At 50.0% G+C, this 23,578-nt stretch overlaps 2 protein-coding genes across 7 annotated transcripts; one reads left to right on the top strand and one right to left on the bottom strand.

The window, feature by feature from the left end:
• Nucleotides 1-271: 271 nt before the first annotated feature.
• ercc2 (excision repair cross-complementation group 2) lies at nt 272-8,650 on the top strand. The gene is made up of 22 exons (XM_084674952.1): nt 272-390; nt 849-948; nt 1,089-1,166; nt 1,365-1,427; nt 1,619-1,732; nt 2,036-2,152; nt 2,426-2,542; nt 2,680-2,803; nt 2,979-3,075; nt 3,153-3,286; nt 3,573-3,741; nt 4,637-4,825; nt 4,932-5,001; nt 6,162-6,263; nt 6,375-6,438; nt 6,565-6,686; nt 6,826-6,918; nt 7,003-7,075; nt 7,183-7,253; nt 7,597-7,740; nt 7,903-8,046; nt 8,150-8,650. Exons 1-22 carry the CDS (start codon nt 386-388, stop codon nt 8,240-8,242), a joined length of 2,283 nt encoding a protein of 760 aa, XP_084531078.1. The 5' UTR covers nt 272-385; the 3' UTR covers nt 8,243-8,650.
• A 715-nt stretch (nt 8,651-9,365) lies between these two features.
• klc3 (kinesin light chain 3) lies at nt 9,366-22,276 on the bottom strand. 6 transcript variants are annotated; one of them, XM_084674650.1, is made up of 12 exons: nt 21,862-22,276; nt 15,458-15,689; nt 15,051-15,281; nt 14,470-14,539; nt 14,091-14,322; nt 13,674-13,761; nt 13,301-13,402; nt 12,886-13,059; nt 12,690-12,789; nt 11,963-12,143; nt 11,656-11,722; nt 9,366-10,729 (listed from the first exon to the last, which is right to left on the bottom strand). In XM_084674650.1, coding segments are annotated over exons 1-12 (1,566 nt in total). In that variant the 5' UTR covers nt 21,864-22,276; the 3' UTR covers nt 9,366-10,642. The 6 variants fall into 6 exon arrangements, 5 of the variants coding, with proteins under 5 accessions (XP_084530776.1, XP_084530778.1, XP_084530777.1 ...); XM_084674652.1 differs by lacking the exon at nt 21,862-22,276 and adding an exon at nt 16,774-18,775; XM_084674651.1 differs by lacking the exon at nt 21,862-22,276 and adding an exon at nt 17,011-18,775.
• Between the last annotated feature and the right edge of the window lie 1,302 nt (nt 22,277-23,578).

Below are 23,578 nucleotides of genomic sequence, written 5' to 3'. Positions count from 1 at the left end.
AATAACTGTAGCTAAATAAGCATAACATCGACATCGTGGAATGTCGTTTTGTTTTTCCAATAAATTCATTTCACTCTATATTCCACTCTATATTCCCAATTTTTGGCGTTTAGATCCTAGATATATATCCATGGTTTAGACGACCAAAACTGAACTGTCGTTGACTCGTACAGTCTGTTTAACGGAACGTGCGATGACAGTCGTAAACATCGTCTTATAAAAAAGAGAAAGTGACACCCACAAGATCAACAGCCAATCAGTTAAAGGAAGGCGGGTCTTAGGCGGCCGGGGCGCATGGACTGAGAAAGGCGTAAGTAATCAAACGGGATCAAGACAGTGTTCGACTGAAGTTGGTCAACAGGGCTAAGTTACATCTCTTACGAGAATGAAGTAAGTATTTGTTGTCAGTAAGATCAGTGATAAATACAGTACTAAGTTAGCGATGATCTTAACCTAAGATAGCGCTAGTTGGGTGGCTAGCTGGCTCTGATGTGTAACTTCAACGTTTCTAGCGAACTAGTTCTAGCTAGCATAGAGTCAGTAGATAGCAATCCGGTTGTACCTATTACTGACAGCTGAACACGTTATTTGTTCTAATGAAAACACAATAATTTTGTTTTAACCAATAAAATAAGCAAAATACTATTGCATCATATTGTGATGCAAAGCTAGCTGTCTACCTTTATTCATCAGCATCAGCGTAACCTTAGCATAAGTTAGCAACCATGGCTTGCCGCTTAACTAGATTTGCTACTAGCTAATAACAACAATGACACTTGCAATTTATTAGTTTGCATAGTCACATATCCCAGTGAACATGTATAGTATTTTTGAATTCTTGATTTCAGGCTGAACATCGAAGGACTGTTGGTGTATTTCCCGTATGACTACATTTATCCTGAACAGTACTCCTACATGCTGGAACTGAAGAGAACCATGGACGCCAAGGTGAATTGACAGGTCACCTATATTCATAAACGTTGAAAGTGCTGCTCGTGCTATCACGATGCGAAACCGCGTTTATTGAGGCAAGGCTACTGCTGAGTCTATGAGCTATTTGTTGTAAGCTAAGTTGTCTTTTCTAAAAGGGACATGGCGTTCTGGAGATGCCATCAGGAACGGGGAAGACCATCTCTCTCCTGTCTCTGATCGTTGCCTACCAGCGGGTGAGTTTCTGCCCCTGGTGAGATCTATACAGCTGCTGTAGGATATCTCTAAAGAGACCATTGTATCCCTGGCCCTTGACGGCGTTGTATAGCAAGCGTCATGATACCATGCTAATGATATCATCTGTCGAATGCGACCATGGTTTCTCTTGCTCTGTTTGTCGCCCCCCTCCTCACCGCTTCCTCTCTCTCCGCCAGACACACCCCCTGGAGGTCACCAAGCTCATCTATTGCTCCAGAACCGTTCCTGAGATAGAGAAGGTAGGAGAAAACACAACACAATGTGTGTTCCTCTTCCTCCACTCCTACTGCAGAAAGGAGGAATTAGGCTTTTTAAGGGTGTAAACACTGTTGTCACTCTGTGAGCTGCACCTCACCGCTTAATCTCTGATTATCTGTGTTGGTGTTCTCTCTCTCTCTCTCACATCTCTCTCTCTCTCTCTCTCTCTCAGGTGGTGGAGGAACTGAGGAAACTAATGGAGTTCTATTCCAAGGAGACGGGAGAGAAGAACAACTTCCTGGCCCTGTCCCTGTCCTCCAGGAAGAACCTGTGTGTGCATCCAGAGGTAGGATGATACAGGATAATCTCTGACCCCCCCTGCCCTTCAGGAGAGCCTGCCTCCTCTGACCCCCCCTCCCCTTCAGGAGAGCCTGCCTCCTCTGACCCCCCTGCCCTTCAGGAGAGCCTGCCTCCTCTGACCCCCCCTCCCCTTCAGGAGAGCCTGCCTCCTCTGACCCCCCTGCCCTTCACAGCTGACAGGCTAACTTATCCACTGTGTGGGTTAGAGTACAGACAAGTGTTCATGCAAGCAGCTCACAGGTTTATTGCTCCTGTTGTTGTGTTTGTGTGTGTTTTTGTGTGTGTCCAGGTGAGCTCCTTGCGCTTTGGGAAGGAGGTGGATGGGAAATGTCACAGTCTGACAGCATCATACATCCGCGCTCAGCGCCATAGCAACGCCAGCCAGCCCGTGTGTCGCTTCTATGAGGTAAGATCTCCTTTGTGTCTCTCTCTATTTTTCTCTCTCTGTCGTTCTCCTTTTCTCTTTTTTTCCTCTCTCAATTCTTTCTTTCCAACTATCACGGTCTCTCCCTCTCTCCTTCACTCATTTTATCTCTTAGCCCACTCCCAATCTCTGTTCTTTTCTCTGTACACTCTCTCTCTCTCTCTCTCTCTCTCTCTCTCTCTCTCTCTCTCTCTCTCTCTGTCTCTCTGTCTCTCTGTCTCTCTGTCTCTCTCTCTCTCTCTCTCTCTCTCTCAGGAGTTTGATGCGGTGGGTCGTCAGGTGCCCCTCCCGCCTGGCGTCTACAACTTGGACGACCTGAAGGACTTTGGCAGGAGGAAGGGCTGGTGTCCGTATTACATGGCACGCTACGCTGTACGTAGCCACACTACAACCAAACGACCCTGATCCTCCTAACTGTGCAGCTCAGAAACACCTCTCACAAGGGATGAATCTGTGTCAGTCCGATTGTTTGTGTCCTCCCTGCAATGACCTGATCCTTCCTGTCTCAGATTCTGCACGCCAACATTGTGGTCTACAGCTACCACTACCTCCTCGACCCCAAGATCGCTGACCTCGTCTCCAAAGAACTCGCCAAGAAATCGGTGGTCGTCTTTGACGAAGCTCATAACATAGGTCAGAACCTTCCTGTTTGGGTCCCACTGCCTAGAGCAAGCACAGAGTGGGATTTGTAAATGTACCTTCCCCTTAGTTATTATTCTTTTTTAAACATACCATTTTTCTGAACTTGTTTACCTGACTCTCTCTCTCTCTCTCTCTCTCTCTCCATCCTTCCTCTCTCTCCCTGTAGACAATGTGTGCATCGACTCCATGAGTGTCAACATCACCAGGCGCACTCTGGACCGTTGCCAGGCCAACGTGGACACCCTCCAGGCCACCATCCACAAGTAAGAGTCACGACCTTCACCGTGCACTTTGTGTCGCCCCGCTCTGTGACTAGCCCCGCCCCCCTCCTCTCTGATAGGATAAAAGAGACGGACGCCGCCAAGCTGAAGGACGAATACAGGCGATTGGTGGAAGGGCTGAAGGAAGCCAACGTCGCCAGGGAGACGGACGTGTACATGTCCAATCCTGTGCTTCCAGATGAAATTCTCCAAGGTTAGGATCGAGGCCTTCGACCTCTAAGGAATACTCTTAAAATGCGAAAGTTGTCATATCTCTGTACCTATACCTCCATAAATCCTCCCTCCCTCCCTCCCTCCCTCCCTCCCTCCCTCCCTCCCTCCCTCCCTCCCTCCCTCCCTCCCTCCCTCCCTCCCTCCCTCCCTCCCTCCCTCCCTCCCTCCCTCCCTCCCTCCCTCCCTCCCTCCCTCCCTCCCTCCCTCCCTCCCTCCCTCCCTCCCTCCCTCCCTCCCTCCCTCCCTCCCTCCCTCCCTCCCTCCAGAGGCTGTGCCGGGCAGCATCCGGACGGCAGAGCACTTTGTGGGCTTCCTGAAGCGTTTTCTGGAGTACCTGAAGTCTCGTCTGAGGATCCATCATGTGGTTCAGGAGAGCGCTCCTCAGTTCCTCAAGGACATCTTCGACAAGGTCTGCATCGACCGCAAGCCTCTCCGGTAAGATGCTCTACTTCCGCCTCTGTCCCTCTCCTCTCAGCCTCTCTCTGTCTCCCTCTGTCTCCCTCTTATCTCCCCCTTTCCTCTCAGCCTCTCTCTGTCTCCCTCTGTCTCCCTCTTATCTCCCCCTATCCTCTCAGCCTCTCTCTGTCTCCCTCTGTCTCCCTCTTATCTCCCCCTTTCCTCTCAGCCTCTCTCTGTCTCCCTCTGTCTCCCTCTTATCTCCCCCTTTCCTCTCTGTCTCCCTCTGTCTCCCTCTTATCTCCCCCTTTCCTCTCAGCCTCTCTCTGTCTCCCTCTTATCTCCCCCTTTCCTCTCAGCCTCTCTCTGTCTCCCTCTTATCTCCCCCTTTCCTCTCAGCCTCTCTCTGTCTCCCTCTTATCTCCCCCTTTCCTCTCAGCCTCTCTCTGTCTCCCTCTTATCTCCCCCTTTCCTCTCAGCCTCTCTCTGTCTCCCTCTTATCTCCCCCTTTCCTCTCAGCCTCTCTCTGTCTCCCTCTTATCTCCCCCTTTCCTCTCAGCCTCTCTCTGTCTCCCTCTTATCTCCCCCTATCCTCTCAGCCTCTCTCTGTCTCCCTCTTCTCTACCCCTATCCTCTCATTCTCTCTCTCCTCTCTTTTCTCTCAGCCTATCCTTCAGACTTTAGTCTCTCAGCCTGTCCTACCTGTATCATTAAACCTGGAACACCACGCTTCAGCTTGTCTTACTGAACCAGCTTCAGAAGAGTCTGTCACTGTGGCGACCTGAACATGCGAGTGTAGACAGAGAATTCCAGCCCCACCTCTGTAAAGGTCACACTCAAAAAAATAAACAAAATGTCCCCCCTCCCTCCCTCTTTCCCTCCCTCCCTCTTTCCCTCCCTCCCTCCCCCCCCCCCTCTCTCTCTCTCCCTTCAGGTTCTGTGCAGAGCGGCTACGCTCGTTGCTGCGGACCCTGGAGATCGCCGACATCGCAGACTTCTCTGCCGTCACGCTCATCTCCAACTTCGCCACGCTGGTCAGCACCTACAGCAAGGGTTTTACCATCATCATCGAGCCATTCGAGGACAGGACGCCCACCATCGCCAACCCTGTCCTGCACTTCAGGTGGGCAGGCGGGGGGCACGGGCGTGGGTGGTGGATGTTGATGTGGTGTGATCGGTGTATCTGAGATTGTTTGATAAGCCTGCCCTCTCTCCCTGCCTCCCTTCAGCTGCATGGACCCGTCTATCGCTATCAAGCCTGTGTTTGAACGCTTCCAGACAGTCATCATCACCTCAGGGGTAGGCTGCTTCTCCCTCCTTCCTTCTCTCTGACTCTCCCTCTCTGACTCTCCCTCTCTGTCTCTCCCCTCCCTCTCTCCCCTCTCTGACTCTCCTTCTCTGACTCTCCCTCTCTGACTCTCCCTCTCTGACTCTCCCTCTCTGACTCTCCCTCTCTGTCTCTCCCCTCCCTCTCTCCCCTCTCTGACTCTCCTTCTCTGACTCTCCCTCTCTGACTCTCCCCTCTCTGACTCTCCCCTCTCTGTCTCTCCCCTCTCTGACTCTCCTTCTCTGACTCTCCCTCTCTGACTCTCCCTCTCTGACTCTCCCTCTCTGACTCTCCCTCTCTGACTCTCCCTCTCTGTCTCTCCCCTCTCTGTCTCTCCCCTCTCTGACTCTCCCTCTCTGACTCTCCCTCTCTGACTCTCCCTCTCTGACTCTCCCTCTCTGACTCTCCCTCTCTGACTCTCCCTCTCTGTCTCTCCCCTCTCTGACTCTCCCTCTCTGACTCTCCCCTCTCTGTCTCTCCCCTCTCTGACTCTCCCTCTCTGACTCTCCCTCTCTGTCTCTCCCCTCTCTGACTCTCCCTCTCTGACACTCCCTCTCTGACTCTCCCTCTCTGACTCTCCCTCTCTGTCTCTCCCCTCTCTGACTCTCCCTCTCTGTCTCTCCCCTCTCTGACTCTCCCTCTCTGTCTCTCCCTTCCCTCTCTACCCTCTCAGACTCTCCGTCTCTGTCTCTCCCCTCCCTCCCTCTCTTCCTTCTGTAGACCTGATTTTCTCCTCACCCCTCCCCCACTCAGCCCTCTCCTCACCCTCCCTCCCTCCCTCCGTCCCTGCAGATTAGCAGAGATCTAAACCTCTAATCAGGCATTAGAGACCCACCGGCTGACCCCTCCTTCCTTCTGTCTGTCTGCCCAGAAAACATACCACCGCAGTCTCATGACTCTGAAGCACTCTGCAACACTATGCCAGCCCTAAAGACGGCTCTCTCTTCTAAACCACAAACCTGCCAGGAACTTTAGTACCACTGGATGTAGTTCACCATTTGGCCTCCTCAGTAGTCTGTTCCATCATCAGGGAATATTTAGAATACCGATGTGAAGCAGCTGTTGCATGTTGAAACAGTGTTGCTCCTGCTGTCCTGTGTGTCTCTGATCACATGACTGGATCTGTCCCCAGACCCTGTCTCCTCTGGACATCTATCCCAAAATACTCGACTTCCGGCCCGTCACCGTGGCGTCCTTCACCATGACGCTGGCGCGCACCTGCCTCTGTCCGCTGGTGGGTATACACATCGCCGTGGAAACGGAACCCGCAGAGGGAGTTCTAGAACACAGAGAACCCCTGACTCCGAGACTTGACCTTTTGACCCGCTTGACCTCTCTGTCCTAGGTGGTTGGCCGCGGAAACGACCAGGTGGCCATGACCTCCAAGTTTGAGACGCGAGAAGACTTCGGTCAGTTCCTGTCTTCACTGTCAATGATGTCATGAACGTGGCACGTGAATGCTTGGCTGTCTGCCGTTTCGTCATGGTATTTCTATAAAGCTTTTTCTAAACTCAACTGTCAACGTGTTTTAACAGCGGTCGTCCGTAACTACGGCAACCTGCTGCTGGAGATGTCTGCGATTGTGCCGGATGGCATCGTGGCGTTCTTCACCAGCTACGTCTACATGGAGAACATAGTGGCTTCCTGGTACGAGCAGGTGTGTAACACACACACACACACACACATGATACACACATACATGATACTAACACAAAGATGTGCATACACACATACACTATATAAGAAAAAAGAAAAAGAAAAAAAGATGATATCATAAAGTGTGTGTGTGCGTGCAGGGCATCCTGGAGAACGTGCAGAGAAACAAGCTGATCTTCATCGAGACCCCGGACGCGGCAGAGACCAGCATGGCCCTGGAGAAGTTCCAGGAGGTGAGAGCAGCTGCACACCGCCGTGCTGCCTTGTGTTTCTCACCCCTGACCCCTGACCCCTGACCCTGCCTTCCTGCTCCCCAGGCGTGTGAGAACGGCAGGGGGGCCATCTTGCTCTCTGTGGCCCGGGGCAAGGTGTCCGAGGGGATCGACTTTGGTGAGAGATAGACAGTGTGTGTGTGTGTGTGAGTGAGGTCACTTCCTGTCTGTGGACAGCCAGCCTGTAGCCGTGGTTTCCTCACCAGGCTGTGTTGTGTTCTCCAGTGCATCACTTTGGCCGGGCGGTGATCATGTTCGGGGTTCCCTACGTGTACACACAGAGCCGCATCCTCAAGGTCTGGATCCCTACTCAGCCTTCATGTCTCTCTGTGTCTCTCTGTGTCTCTCTGTGTCTCTCTCTCTGTGTCTCTCTCTCTGTGTCTCTCTCTCTGTGTCTCTCTCTCTGTGTCTCTCTCTCTGTGTCTCTCTCTCTCTCTCTCTCTCTCTCTCTCTGTCTCTCTGTCTCTCTGTCTCTCTGTCTCTCTGTCTCTCTGTCTCTCTGTCTCTCTCTCTCTCTGTCTCTCTGTCTCTCTCTCTCTCTCTGTCTCTCTGTCTCTTTGTATCTTTCTCTCTGTATACACACACACGCCCCTCCCTCCCTGTTGCTGTGGTGATGACCTCTGACCCCGGCCGTCGCAGGCTCGTCTGGAGTACCTCCGGGACCAGTTCCAGATCCGGGAGAACGACTTCCTGACGTTCGACGCCATGCGACACGCCGCCCAGTGTGTCGGCCGCGCCATACGGGGCAAGACGGACTACGGCCTCATGATCTTCGCTGACAAGGTGTGTGTGTGTTGGGAAATCTGTGAACTGATCAACTAGTTGTAAAATAACACGTGTCAGTAATTGCTGAGAGTAATGTACTGGAGACCCATGAGTGTCCGACCTTAAGACTGAGATCTGAGGTCTGACGTGGTCTCCGTCATGCTCTCCCTGCGGCTGCAGCGCTACGCGCGGGCGGACAAGCGTGGGAAGCTGCCCCGGTGGATTCAGGAGCACCTGACAGACGGCAGCCTGAACCTGACCATCGACGAGACGGTCCAGCTCTCCAAACACTTCCTGCGCCAGATGGCTCAGCCTTTCAGACAGGTACACTGCTGCAACCACACACACACTCACACACCCTCTCTTTTCCCCACAAACACACTAGTTACATGTACAAACCCTCCTACTTCTCTCCTCCCCCTCATAGGAGGACCAGTTGGGTCTGTCCCTGTTGACTCTGGAGCAGCTACAGTCTGAGGAGATGCTGAAGAAGATCGCTCAGATCGCACACCAGGCCTGAGACGTCACCGTGATGACCTCATCAGGCCGAGACGTCGCCATGATGACCTCATCAGGCCGAGACGTCGCCGTGACGACCTCATCAGGCCGGGACGCTGTCGTGATGACCTAATAAACCCAGGACGACGCCAGCAGGCCAAGATGCTGCCGTAATGACCTCATTAGTCCAAGACCCCAACGCAAAGATGTCATCAGCCTGAGACGTCACCTCCGAGATGACGTCATCCGCCTGCGATGCTGCCGTGACATGATGTCATCAGTCATAGACACGTCCGTTGCGTAGAACTTGTAAACGCATCTGTCCTGTGCCACTTACAGCTGTACATATAAAACCTCTTTTTTATGGAAAATACATTTGTTTATATTTGTTTGAAGGTTACATTAATAAATGTTTAAATTTTGTACCATACTTGTTTAGCCTACTTGTCATTATGTATTGACTTTCTCAAAAGAGATTAGGTCTCCATTGATGACACATCATTTAAAACTATCAGCCAGGCACGCACACAGTTGTCAAACTGACTATTTCAATATCTGCTGTAGTTTCTAGATCATATAAAATCTGGATTCCCGTTTGGTCTGAAAAATACTAAAATTCTGAACTTTAAATTTAAGGCCATAAAACATCTTAAAAACGGATTTTCATATTTTCATCCGAAGTCTTAAATTTTATTTAGTCAGGTCTAAAAAAAGTTTTACCCTCGTTCATTTCCAGAAACGTTGGCTGCAGAAAGTTATTACAAAGTAGCAAAAAAGTATTGTCGTAGCCTACAAAGCAGAGCTCTTGAGTCCAAGCTTTGGGGGGGGGGGTATATGATATCAGTTAAATGATTTATCAATAGGTTTGAGAGAGACTTGAACCAGGTGTACCATGTTTGGCAGTAGACCCGATGGTACACACGCTCACCCAATGAGCCGCAGAGGTTTCCTGCAAAGTTATTATCTACAAGACGGTGTAATTGCCCGTATGACACTGCTAAATGCCAAAGGACAACGTACGTTTTGTTTCTACTAATGTCAAGTTATAAAACTGAATACTTTGCCTTAATCATACTTACAAAACAAGTGAAAGTTTGCTGAAGGATTTCTAAAAACTCATTTACAAAATACAGTGACGATAAGTAGACTTTTCTTGAATAGACATATTTATTTCTGCAACACAGATAAATATTTAACAAATGTACAGCTTACTGTCTATTAGGGGAGGGAATCTTTTGGCTCATGATTCGATAAAAAATCTTCTTCTTTTTTTTCAATCAAATTGCGATTCAATATATGCTTACATAAAAAAAGTGAATCGATTTGAATCGCTAGAAGACTGAATCGCGATTCATATGTGAATCCATTTTTTCCCCTTGTACTTAATGCTGAATAAAATAAAATTAGGTGACTTATGTGATTGATCTGTAAATTAAATTAATGCATTTGCAATGACTGAATTTATTGAAATAAAAAGATTTTTCAGAATTTTTTTATTAGAATATTAGTCATGTGTCGTGTCTTAAATTTCAACCTTTATGGTCTTAAATTTGCTTTACTGAAACCTGCAGGAACCCTGAAAATATACATCTTTAGAGACGTGATTCTCTGTGTAGAAGCTTAGGTCTATATGGACAACATAGAGGGCTTCTAACAGCGTACAGCACACATGCTAGTATGCTAATACTGCTGCTAATACGGCAGCTAATACCGCTGCTAATACCGCTGTTAATACGGCAGCTTGATAAAGCTACAATTCAAGATTATTTTACTGGAAATCTGTTCAGATTACCTTTCCTCAGTAAAATTATCCTGAAACTGACAGCTATTACAGAACAACTTCAGCTTATAAAATAATTACTGTAAATGATCATTTTTGATCAATTTGTATAAATATCGAAAATACTGCATAACATATGCTAATCAAAATTTGTTTCACATTCATATTAAGGACTGATGAGCCAGTTAATGTCAGTAAACAGAAGTATCAAATAAAATATAATGTTAGGCTACTCAACCAACATCCTAACACAAACCGCTAAACATATTAACACATAGGCCTACTCAAACAATGTGGGAGAATCGTGTTAACAACCTTCATCACTGGGAAATCAACTAGTGCAAACAACAGCATCATCAAATAGCACATCTGTACTCAACAGCATTCAACAGAAACACACATTCGCAGATGAAACTGGAATGTACCAAGCTTAAAAAACAAATGCTAATTAAGTAACACAGTAACATTTTCAAAGCCCTTCTCCAAGTCACTCAGATTGTCTTTGCTCCCAAAGTTTATATCCAAATATTTGTAACTGTGAAGACCAAGGGCAGAATGTCCATAACCACACAGGCATGTGTGTGTGTGTGTTAGGGCATGTGTGTGTGTGTGTGTGTGTTAGGGCATGTGTGTGTGTGTGTGCTAGCTGGCTCCGCCCAGGGAGCCGCGGCGTGCCAGACTCTGGGTGCTGGAGCTGAGGACTCGAGACTCCGTCAGGCTGCTGGGGTTCTGGAAGACACACACACACACACCATCATCAACACACACCATCATCAACACACACCATCATCAACACACACACCATCATCAACACACACCATCATCAACACACACCATCATCAACACACACACACACACACACACCATCATCAACACACACCATCATCAACACACACCATCATCAACACACACCATCATCAACACACACACACACACACACACCATCATCAACACACACCATCATCAACACACAGCATCATCAAGACACACACCATCATCAACACACACCATCCATCAACACACAGCATCATCAACACAAACCATCATCAACACACACAGCATCATCAACACACAGCATCATCAACACACAGCATCATCAAGACACACACCATCATCATCAACACACACCATCTGCAACACACACCATCCATCAACACACAGCATCATCAACACACAGCATCATCAAGACACAGCATCATCAACACACACACCATCGTCAAGACACACTTTCATTTAGATTTAGTCATTTAGCAGACGCTCTTATCCAGAGCGACTTACAGTAAGTACAGGGACATTCCCCTGAGGCAATAAGGTGAAATGCCTTGCCCAAGGACACAATTTCATTTGACGCGGCCGGGAATCGAACAGGCAACCTTCTGATTAATTGCCCGATTACATAACCACTAGCCACTACATAACCATCAGCTATCGAACTCCCTGACTTTCACCAAACTCAAATACACTCACCTATCCCCCACTACAGTTAATGTAACTTTGTTCATGTTAAGTTACTAAAAGTGTTAACGTTAAGTTACTAAAGGTGTTCATGTCAAGTTCCTTGGCATGAGAGCCTCTCATGGTGTTGCCCAGTACAGATGTACTGATACAGCAGGTCTGAGAGGTGATGCTGATGGGAGACCAGCGATGAGTCTCACCCTTGCTGCTTCCAGTCTCTCTCGAGCACCCACGTTCAGAACGTTCAGAGAGTTGGCTCTCTTCATCCTGGGTGGGTGAGAGGGATGGAGAGAGAGAGAGTCAAGTCTTGCTTCCTAACCCTCACCCTCACATCAGAACCCCAAGAGGGGAACCCTCTCCTTAAACCCAGTACACTTTCAAAACTCCCTTCTGAGAGAGGTCGGTGTGTGTACGCATGTGTACATGTGTTGATGATGTGTGTATGTGTTGATGATGTGTGTATGTGTTGATGTGTGTGTGTCCTGAGGGAGAGGTGTGTGTGCTCACCCCGGGGTGCGAGGTGGTGAGTCCTGGGGCCCTCCTCCCTTCAGTTTCCTGACCAGCTTCTCGCTGCTGCGGCGGATCGATTCCCGGAGCTTGGTGAAGGAGCCGCTCCGCTTCAGACCCCCCAGGGTGTCCTGCTGGCTGCCCCCCTCCAGGGGGCGGGACCAGGCGGGGCGGCCGTCCCCTGACACACACAGACACACACACACACACAGGTTCACACACACACATGCATGTATATAGACACACACGTTCACACACGCGCGTTTACACACACCCACACACACACACACACACGTTGACACACAAAAAAGATAAAACACTTTCCAGAAGTGAACACTTGCCCCCAGCCACATGAGATCCTGGAGTGAATCTGGCCAAACCTGTCTTACCCTCCACAGAGCCAAACTTGTCTCACCTTCCACAGAGCCAAACCCGTCTCACCTTCCACAGAGCCAAACCTGTCTTACCCTCCACAGAGCCAAACCTGTCTTACCCTCCACAGAGCCAGACCTGTCTTACCCTCCACAGAGCCAAAGCTGTCTCACCCTCCACAGAGCCAAACCTGTCTTACCCTCCACAAAGCCAAACCTGTCTCACCCTCCACAGAACCAAACCTGTCTTACCCTCCACAGAGCCAAACCTGTCTTACCCTCCACAAAGCCAAACCTGTCTTACCCTCCACAGAGCCAAACCCGTCTCACCTTCCACAGAGCCAAACCTGTCTCACCTTCCACAGAGCCAAACTCCTTCTCATGGGCTCTGGTGAGGATCTCCTTGTACAGAGACTCTGCTTGCCTGTACTTCCCCTGCTTCAGGTAGCACGATGCCTGGAGACACAGAAACACAAACATTACGCTCAGAAGTTATCCTGCTATTTCTGTCTTCTTATGTTCAGTTCTGTTGTTATGTTGCCACCGTTTTACCAGGTTGTTCTTGGTCTTGGCCACGTTGGCGTCGTCAGGGCCCAGTCTGGACTGGTAGATGTGGAGCGCTCTCTCATAGTACTGCTCCACCTCCTGGTACTTGCCCTGGTTCTGGCACAGCAGGGCCAGGTTGTTCAGCTGCTTCGCCACGTCTGGGTGGTCCGTGCCCAGAACCTGGGGGCGCGTCCAGAAACACCATCAGGGGCCCGTTCAGAAACACCATCAGGGGCGCGTTCAGAAACACCATCAGGGGCGCGTCCAGAAACACCATCAGGGGCGCGTTCAGAAACACCATCAGGGGCGCGTTCAGAAACACCATCAGGGGCGCGTTCAGAAACACCATCAGGGGCGCGTTCAGAGACACGTCCAGAAACATGTTTACAAACTTCCCGAGGGCTGACAGTAGGAGACCTACCTTCTCTCTGATCTCCAGCGCTCTCTTGCACAGAGGCTCCGCCTCCTTGTACTTCCCTCTCTTCCCGTACAGCACCGCCAGGTTGTTGAGAGTGGCGGCCACCTGCACCACACACACAGACAGACACACAGGTACATGGACACACAGACAGACAGGTAAATGGACAGACAGTCAGACAGACAGGTAAATGGACAGACAGTCAGACAGACAGGTAAATGGACAGACAGTCAGACAGACAGGTAAATGTACAGTCAGACAGACAGGTAAATGGACGCACAGTCAGACAGACAGGTAAATGGACACACAGTCAGACAGTCAGTCAGACAGACAGACAGGCTGGTGAGCTAGCGCTCTAGGTTCCTCAGGGACCTACAGCAGGATGGTCCAGGCCCAGAGTCTTCTCTCTGATGGCCAGAGCGTCGTTCAGCAAGCTGGCCGCCTCCTTGTACTTGTTCTGGTCTCTGCAGGGAGGAACAACACCACACCGGCTCAACGCTAACCAGCATGACACTAATCAAACTAGCATATCCTAGCATTGTGGCTAACAAGCGTGATTCTAACCAAACCAGCATATCCTAGCATTGTGGCTAACCAGCATGACGCTAACCAAACCAGCATATCCTAGCATTGTGGCTAACCAGCATGACGCTAACCAAACCAGCATATCCTAGCATTGTGGCTAACTAGCATGACGCTAACCAAACCAGCTGCTATTGTGAACCTCCACTGTGTCCTAGCATCGTGGCTAACTAGCATTGCTACGCTGGTAGCTGACTAGTCAGCCTCTCACCTGTAGACCAGGGCCAGGATGTTGAGCATGGTGGCCACGTCAGGGTGGCTGTGACCGGAGGACTTCTCCAGGTCCTCCAGGGCCTGCTTGCAGAGGGGCACGGCCACCTCGTAGCGGCCCTGGGAGGCGTACTGGATCACCAGGTTGTGGAGGGTCCTGAGGCGTGCCGGGATCTCGTAGCCCCCCTGCTGGGCTGCGGCGGCGGCGCTGCAGTGATGGGGCTGCTGGGACACTAGGGGGCAGCAGAGGGGGGGGGTTATGGATGGAGGGCTGGGTGGAGGATGACACCGTTCATACACACACACACACACACACACACACACACACAGAAGGCAGACCTTAATGAGGGTGGTGTTTGGGCGTGAGGGGGGGTACGTACTCTGTGCTTGTTCCTCCTCGTCAGTGGGGAAGAGATCATCCAGGGTCTCCTTCACCGACTCCTTCTCATCCTGACACACAAACATTTACACACGCTTATAGATATGTATAGACATATGCCTATAGATATGTATAAACACATGCTTATAGATATATGTATAGACATATGCCTATAGATATGTATAAACACATGCTTATAGATATGTATAAACACATGCTTATAGATATGTATAAACACATGCTTATAGATATGTATAAACACATTCTTATAGATATGTATAAACACATTCTTATAGATTTGTATAAACAACCGCTCATAGATATGTATAAACAACAAACCTACACTATTGACACATTTACACAGATGCTGTATACAACAGTCAATACAGTAGATACGTACATAACATACTGACCAGTTTATATATATACTACTAACATACAGTACATTGCATACTTCAACTACATACTGTATACATGTCTAAAGGTGACAAATATAGCTTCCTATGTATAAGAAACAAACAGAACCATCCATGTCATACACACAGCCCCGTGCCTCCCAGCCAGGGTGCTCCTCAGCCTCACCGCGGTGGGGTCCTCCTGGTCGTACTGCCGCATGGTGCTCATGAAGACCAGGTGTCTGTTCTGCTCCTCCAGGGTCACCAGGTCCTGTTCCCGCTCCTGCAGCCTCTGCTGAGCCCCGGCCAGCTCGTCCCTCAGCCACTGGTTCTCCTGGCACAGGCGCCTCACCTGCGCACGCAGCTTCTGCTTCTCCGCCTCCAGAGAGCCCAGGTGAGCCGAGAGAGCCATCATCACCTGGGGGAGGGGGGAGGGAGGGAGAGAGAGAGGGGGAGTTTGTTCTTCCTTGTGCCCCTGTTTGCCTCCCTCATCTTTGGTCCCCCACACTCTCCACTGTCCTCACCTGTCCCCTCCTTACCTGTGCTTCCTCCACCTCCTCACCCCACATTCCCCTGAGCCCCACCCCCCCTCACCTGTGCCTCCCCCAGACCCAGCTCGATCCTCTCCAGGGACTGGAGGATGATGCCAGACTTCTCTTGCTCTAGGCTGCCGCTCTCTGCGGCCGGCCGGCCCTCCAGCGCCTCCTGCAGGCTGTGCAGCAGGTTACAGTTCTCGCTGCGCAGCGCCTCCAGCCCCGCGATCACCTGCCGCGTGCTGCACACAATCTCCTCCCCCGACAACATGGCTCCTGCCTTAGGTTCCACCCTTGGGGAGGAGAGTAGAGGTGAGAGGAAAAAAGAGGTTGGATGTGGGGAGAGGAGAGGACAAGAGAAGTACAACTAAAGTAGATGGAGTCAGATGGCTGAGCGTTTAGGGAATCGGGATGGTAATCTGAAGGTTGCGAGCTCGATTCCACATGACGTTGTGTCCTTGATCAAGGCACTTCACCCTACTTGTCTCAGGGGGAATGTCCCTGTACTTACTGTAAGTCGCTCTGGATAAGAGCGTCTGCTAAATGATTAAATGTAAATGTAAAGTCTCTGGCCAATATCAGCCCCTTCCCTATGAAATCATCCTGTCTATCCTGCTGTATCCAAGTCCAACTCACTTTCACTCACTTTGGTGTTTTAAGGACGACCGCCATGGCGTGGAAGAATATCCACCGATGACCAGAAATGGGAAGTAACAAAGTTCAAATACTTTGTTACTGTACTTAACTAAATTTTTCTGGTATCAGTACTTTACTTCACTATTTATTTTTCTGACAACTTTTTACTTTCACTCCTTAAATTCTTTACACAAATAGGCTTGGCTCGTTACTTTAATTTAAATCTGTATTTGGTGGCATAATCAATATTATTTATTTTGCACAGCTTTTTTCATTTGCTAGCTATCATGCACAACAAACGTAAGCTAGTCTACTATGTGTGGACACTATGTACCAATTACACTAGGTACGGAACACGTAGCATCAAGCGTGCGGTCCCGGGACTGGAATGATGATGTAGGCGGTGCAACCGGACAGGTGGAGTTCATAGATGTTGTCGAGGTGTCAACAGCCCAACCCCTTTCACTATGATTCTATTGCGTTGAAACCTGCATGCTAGTACACTGTTCCCACAAATAATGTAGCCGAATAAACCAAATGGCTGGAAAGCAGACACCGCCGGTCCAGGCGTCTTCAATTACGTTCAAGTCAACACATCTATCTGCTGAACTCGAGCTTGTCATGTTTGGTGCCAGCTCACTTTACTTCGGCCGAAGGAAGAAACACCCTAAATTGGATAGGTAAATAATAGCCAACCACTTCGTAGTTTCAACCCACCAACAAAAGTTATTAATAGCCCACCTGCTGCTAATTCCCGTCTCCTGGCGTGGTTTCGACGTGTTTTATTCGCGTGTGTCCGGTTCTTAATTCGTGGTCCCATTAAAGTTGCTCGGACATATTCGCATCAAAATATCGACTCCACTATTCGGTTTTCACGCGACGGGGATAACGGCTATCCTCTCGGCACTATAACGTTGAACTTAAAAATCATTCACCTGTTCTTACAGCTCAGACGGTCTGTGTACCGTTTGCGCTTACCTGATCTGTACCCACCATGCACCGCGGCACCGGGATGTAGTCCTAGGGATAAAGCCATCTATCTGCGGCCCCTTTGAACTGCTGCGGGACTGGAACCCTATGGTAACGGGACCGACGCACCGAGACAGTCAAAACAAACAAAGCGATATAAATAAAAACGCTTGTCATACAATCAATGTACTCGTTCTAGCAGTAGTTATATTTTATTCATATTATAGGTTACACCAGATTTTTTCTGTTCATAATGATGTGAATATGACATTATTCTTAGTCTTATCGTATCATTTCCTTGAGAGTTTAGGTTGGTTAAGGGGCAGCGTGAGAAATACAAGGTGTTGCGTGAGAAATTGTTGAAATGGGTGAGTCTCACGGCAAATACGTGAGACTTGAGAACCCTGAATTATTAATATGACATGAAGTCCAGATGTAAGGTTTAGAGCGACTAAAACCGTTAGTAATGGTTACGTTTTATTTAAGTATGTCAGAAGTCATACTTCTTTACTGGAACTTGAGTGAAAAAGTGTAGTCTGCACTTCTACACCAACAGCTTTTACCAGAGTCTGTTACATGTGTATCTGTACTTCTACTTGATGGATGACTAACAGGTCCCTTGGAGGAGAGAGAGGGGAAGAGGAAGAGAGAGAGAGAAAGAATAGGAGGGAATGGATAAGAGAGAGGGAAAGAAAGGAAAGGAGAGATGAGGGAAAGGGGGGATGACAGAAAAAGATGTATGAACATGGCATGTTAGAGAGACTAATGGAGTGCCCGTGCCCATGATGCCTGTGCCTGTGATGCAGCAGGTGATTACGATGTCTGTTAGTTGATTCGGTGTTAACTTGATTGGAGTTTGTACGCATGAAAGGGGTGTGTTCAGCAACCCAGGCAGTATTCACACAATGATGCAGAGCCTGTCAGCTGTGCCTGTTAGATGCTAATGCTAATGCTAGTGCTAATGCTAGTGCTAATGCTAGCACTAGTGCTAGTGCAGAACCCCTTGGTGGCTCTACACAATCAAATGTATTTCTCTCCAGATCCATGGCTTCCTCCCTTAAGGCAGCTTACCATGGCAGAAGGGTTATAGTTAGTCCCCAGGGTAGCAGGCAAGCAGGGCTTGGCACGCAACTAAACAACTGTTTGTGTGTGTATATGTGTGTATACACGTGTGTGTGGAGGGCAGGACAGTTATACGAGCAGGCTGATTGATGATTCAGCTGCTGGCTAATGTGATGACCATGCAAGGCCTAGACCATGTAAGGACACGCCGGCCGTGTCGCTAGGCCTCGTTTGCCACCAAAGGTCAAAGGTCAGCGTCTCTACACGGTCACCTGCAAATTCTACACCATCATGCCTCCAGCTCCTGACCTCTTCTAAATCCAGACCGCCCAACAGAGGATGACCATTCTGCCCTAGACATGTGTGATGTGAAAATAACACCATCAACACTTCCGGTTTTATATCCATTCATCTACCAGTCCATCAACATTGTTGGATTATCAAATCATCTCCCGGATGTCATTAATCTGTCCTGGGCTAGAACCAGGCAGACCCCCTGTCATCCTTGACCTAATGAGGTGATACAGATTAATTAGCTGGTCAGGCTAGCTCAAGGATGCTAGACGATGTGTGTGTGTGTGTGTGTGTGCTACAGATCTTTGTCGGCATCAGAGGCTTAAGACCCAGAGGCTCGGTACGTTTGTACCAAGCAAGTGTTAAGTGCAGAAAACGGGATCAATGTGTGTGTGGAGCTGCTTTGGCACCACTGCACAGCTGTCTCCTGCCAGGACTGGGAGGGAGGGAGGGAGGGAGGGAGGGGGAGAGAGAGAGAGAGAGAGAGAGAGAGAGAGAGAGAGAGAGAGAGGTGTGCCTTGAACAGGTGTGTCATCATGGAAGACAGCTGCAGGAGTGTGATTGTGTGTATGGAGGTTAGGGTTACGTGTGTGATGTGTAGAAGTTGCACATAGCTTTCAATCATAAACATTTTGTGTTTTAAGAATCAAACGTTTACCAGAATGGCATCACTTTAACTCATGAAAAAGCTCAGATCAAATGTAAGGTGTTTTAATTTCATGCTAGTATGTAAGAAAGTTTTTTTTTTCACGAATGTAACAGACACACCAGGCCTCTGGCCCAGGTTTGGGAGACGGACACACAGACAGACAGGCTATCTGGACGGACGCACAGACAGACAGGCTATCTGGACGGACAGACAGACAGCTGAGTCGATGCAATTCAATCACCCGAGCTGGCAGAGAGCCAAGGAAAGTCTCGAGGTCCTAAACATAGCCCCCCCGCCCCCCACGCTCGCCCCTCGACCCCCACCCCTGCCCCCACCTCGACCCGACCGCCCACAAGGGGAACAGCCACGCCCACAACCGTCTTCACGTGTCTAAACCAGCTTGGGTTTCAATGGAAGCTTGATCCAACCCTCCCCCCCTTCCACACCCCCCCCACACACCCCTTTCCCCCCACACACCCCTCCCCCCCACCCCCCCCCCCACACACCCCTCTCCCCCCCACACACCCCCACACCTCCCTCACACACCTCTCTCCCCCCCTCCACACCCCCCACACACCCCTCTCCCCCCCTCCACACCCCCCACACACCCCTCTCCCCCCCTCCACACCCCCCACACACCTCTCTCCCCCCCACACACCCCCCACACCACCTCCAAGATAAATTCTTTTTAACAAGAGTTTCGTTCCAAAACCATGTGTAGTTTACGCATGCCGCAGAACATGCGAGGCATGTGCCTGTGGGTGCTTCGCTCTCACACAAGTGAGACCCACAAGTCACTGCTCAGCCAAAAGCATCGGATAGGCTGAAGGAATGTAAAAGGACCCTTCGTATCTTCTGATTGGCCAGATTAATTGCTCACCATTTGGAATAAACCAATCCAATCTTGTGGTGTTTCTGTGGAAGGCCCCAGAGGAGATGTGTGATCCAGAATCCTCTCTGTCCTCTCCAGCTAGTGCCAACTTACACAGCAGCTTGCATCATGTTCACTTGATAATATTTACAGTATGTATATTCTGTATAAACCACTCTGGTAGTCCGTAGGGTCTGTTTCTATGCCCATAGGGATCTAAACTCATAATCACCTTGTACAGTTAATAATTCAGTGGATGATATTCTTTCTGGTTATGTCTTGATCAGTGTCTGTCATCCTAATGATTGTATTTAGTATTTTTGTGTGTTATATGATTAAATGTTACATGTATTGGAAGCAACAATGACTGTCTCCCAAAGTGAAAAGTTGTACCGTCATGTACCAATGATTAAAGCGATCATTTTTACGCAGACAATCCAGTGGAGGGGTAAACATGCTGACTCACATCATGTAACAGTCTGCATGTGGTCAGAACAGAAGAGCCTTTATGTTTCAAACTGTTACCTTTGGGATGTGATCATGGATCATGCTGGCAGGATCTGAATCACCTGAAGTCTTCATACTCACTAAGAGATGGTTCAGTTAAACAACCCCTCCCTCCCTCCCTCCCTCCCTCCCTCCCTCCCTCCCTCCCTCCCTCCCTCCCTCCCTCCCTCCCTCCCTCCCTCCCTCCCTCCCTCCCTCCCTCCCTCCCTCCCTCCCTCCCTCCCTCCCTCCCTCCCTCCCTCCCTCCCTCCCTCCCTCCCTCCCTCCCTCCTCTCCTTTCCTTTCCTTTCCTTTCCTCTCCTTTCTTTTCCACTCCTCCTCTAATCCTGTTCTTTCTCCCCTCCGCTCCCCTCCCCTCCGCTCCCCTCCCCTCCCCTCCCCTCCGCTCCCCTCCGCTCCCCTCCGCTCCCCTCCCCTCCCCAGGGAGTCGCATTTCAACGGCAGTGTCTATTTGCAGCTCCCAGCATACTGCTAACATGCGTCTTTCTCTGAGTGTCGGTGTTGGGACAGATTCAAAGGCTCGAGGTCAGGGATTGGCTCAGGATTCCAAAGAAGGTGTGAGTCGAGCCGGTTCTCGCTTCCTGTTTGCAACTTCCTGGGTGGGTGGCCTCACTTCCTGTCTGGGTTTTGGCCTGGACAGTGAATGAAAACTCTCAAACGTTACACCCATAACCTTGGGAGGTTTCTCTCTGTCGGGTAAAACTGCTTTAGATGTTCTGGTTGCCATGCTGTTGGAAAGAAGCATATTTAGGTTATGGTGATCAGAACATTCTAGGCCAATGAGTTTAAACCTGCGTGACCGAAGATCAGAGTTCTCCATGTTCCAGTCAGCCAGCAAAGTGTTATAATGTTCCAACACTCAATCTTTCCCCAGGACGCCATGAAACCAGAACCCTCTCCCTAGCACACGGCCGGATCAACATACGAACACTATTTCACTTTGTCACATGCAGAAATATCTCTGTTCTCCGCTGAGAACAAACAGAACACAAGTAAAACACATTTCTCTCCATACACGCACGTACACACACACACACACACACACACAGACAAGCATACATGTCCACAAATTCCCTGACATTCTAAAGACTCCGGACAGCTGTGTTCCTGAGCGTGTAAAAAGACCCCCTTCCTCCCCCCTTCCCCCTCACAGGGTTACAGGGTGGCTGTTTATTAGCCCATGGGGGTCCTCCTCACCTGCTCATCCAGCCCCCCTCTCCTCCCCCACCCTCCCCCTCTCCTCCCCCACCCTCCCCCTCTCCTCCCCCACCCTAACCCCCTCTCCTCCCCCACCCTCCCCCTCTCCTCCCCCACCCTCCCCCTCTCCTCCCCCACCCTCCCCCTATCCTCCCCCACCCTCCCCCTATCCTCCCCCCTGTCCTCCCCCCTGTCCTCCCCCACCCTCCCCCTCTCCTCCCCCACCTTCCCCCTGTCCTCCCCCTGTCCTCCCCCACCCTCAGTCCCTGTCCTTACTTACATAACCGTTCCTCCTCTCCAGCTTCCTACCAGGGGACACGAAGGCAGCTAAACTGGGCTCATGGCTCCGGCCCAGACAGAAGCCTGATCCTGAAATGCACAGGGAGTACCCAGGTCCAGGGGTGTCGTTAGACCCAATGCTCCTGCCCAGGTCCACCCCAACCCTGGTCCTCAAACTCTGCTTCCTGCTAGTGTTCCGGTCGGAGATACCAGAACCACCTGCTTCCAGGAACCAGCCTGGACCGGTGTGTTTCCAGTTCTGTAGAAAAGCCGAATCCACCTGATTCTAGATGGTTTTGGCCCCCACAAGCAGTCTGGTCCACGACATGTAAACACCAGCTTCGCTGCTGATGACAGGGCTATCAAACCAGCTACAGGAAAGAGCACTGTCAGAGGATCGTTGTGTTCAACATTACCTGCTCTCATGCTGGCAGGATGGATAGAGCTGACAGGAGGGAGATTTAGGAGAGGGGGGGGGGGTGAGGGGAGGGGTGAGGGGGTGAGGGGGTGAGGGACTAATTTGAGCCGCATTTCAGGGGGCTGGGAAGAAGCAGGCCATAGCTGTGAAACTAGATCCTGGATATTGATTTAGAGAAAGGGCACAGAGAGACTCTTTTTTTTCTTCTATTTTACGGTGCACACACACACACACCCACACGCACACACAAATACAGACACACACACATGCCCACATGCACACACAAACCTGATATAAGCACCTTCCATTGGGGAACTCAATAAATAACACACCTCAGGTGGACTGTAGGGTTAGGGTGAACCCCCCCCCCCCCTCCAATCATTCCATCCCTCTGTGATGGCAGCAGCCTGCGTCACACACAGGTCATCGTGGTTACGACACCGCAGGCATGCGCGAGGACTGCAGCTCGGGGTGGATGGATTGGATGGATTGGAATCGGGATGGTATTTGATTCGGGCTAGTAATCTTAAGGTTGCCAGTTCGATTACCGGCTGTGCCAAATGACGTTGTGTCCTTGGGCAAGGCACTTCACCCTACTTGCCTCGGGGGAATGTCCCTGTACTACCTTAACCCTTAGTCGCTCTGGATAAGAACGTCTGCTAAATGTAAATGTCCTGTTTAAACACGACTTCCTGTCACCTCAAATGACTTCCTGTTCTGTGGCCTCACTCTGCTGTTCTATTGCTGCTGTGTGGATGAACCCATTAACTACATGATCAAACCTTGTGTGAAATCTGATTCCTCACTGCCTTTGAACACAGCATTCCTCCTGAGGGGAGATGTGTGGACTGACGGCATCCTGGAAGCTTCTCTGGGTTCTGTCGAGCGCACCACACCTCTCTAAGATCTGGGACCAATCACTGTGGCTCACCAGATCCCAGTTTTCCCTAGAAAGATACGGGGCAGGGCAACCAGAAGAGAGGGAGAGAGGGAGAGGGAGAGAGAGAGGAAGAGAGGGAGAAAGAGATAGAGGGAGAAGTATGTCAGTAGAGAGTTCCTGATATCTCATCAAGTCTATGGTCACCATGATGTAATCCAAGAGGCTGGTTATTTTCACCCCCTGGGCCCCTCTGTACACTTATGAAACTGTCCTCAGAGAGAGAGAGACCGAGAGAGAGACAGAAAGAGATAGAGAGAGGGAGAGAGAGAGTGTTTGTGGGGTGGGAACAAAAAGAGTAAGAGTGAGAAAGAGTGAGACATACTGTAGAGAGAGAGACACAGAGAGAGAGAGAGAGAGAGA

Source organism: Hypomesus nipponensis, chromosome 15, assembly GCF_054491055.1.
Source record: "Hypomesus nipponensis isolate SF chromosome 15, ASM5449105v1, whole genome shotgun sequence".
In the NCBI taxonomy this organism is placed as follows: Eukaryota; Metazoa; Chordata; class Actinopteri; order Osmeriformes; family Osmeridae; genus Hypomesus; species Hypomesus nipponensis.
The sequence above is the reverse complement of the archived record's forward strand: the minus strand, read 5'-3'. Positions and strand labels throughout refer to the sequence as shown.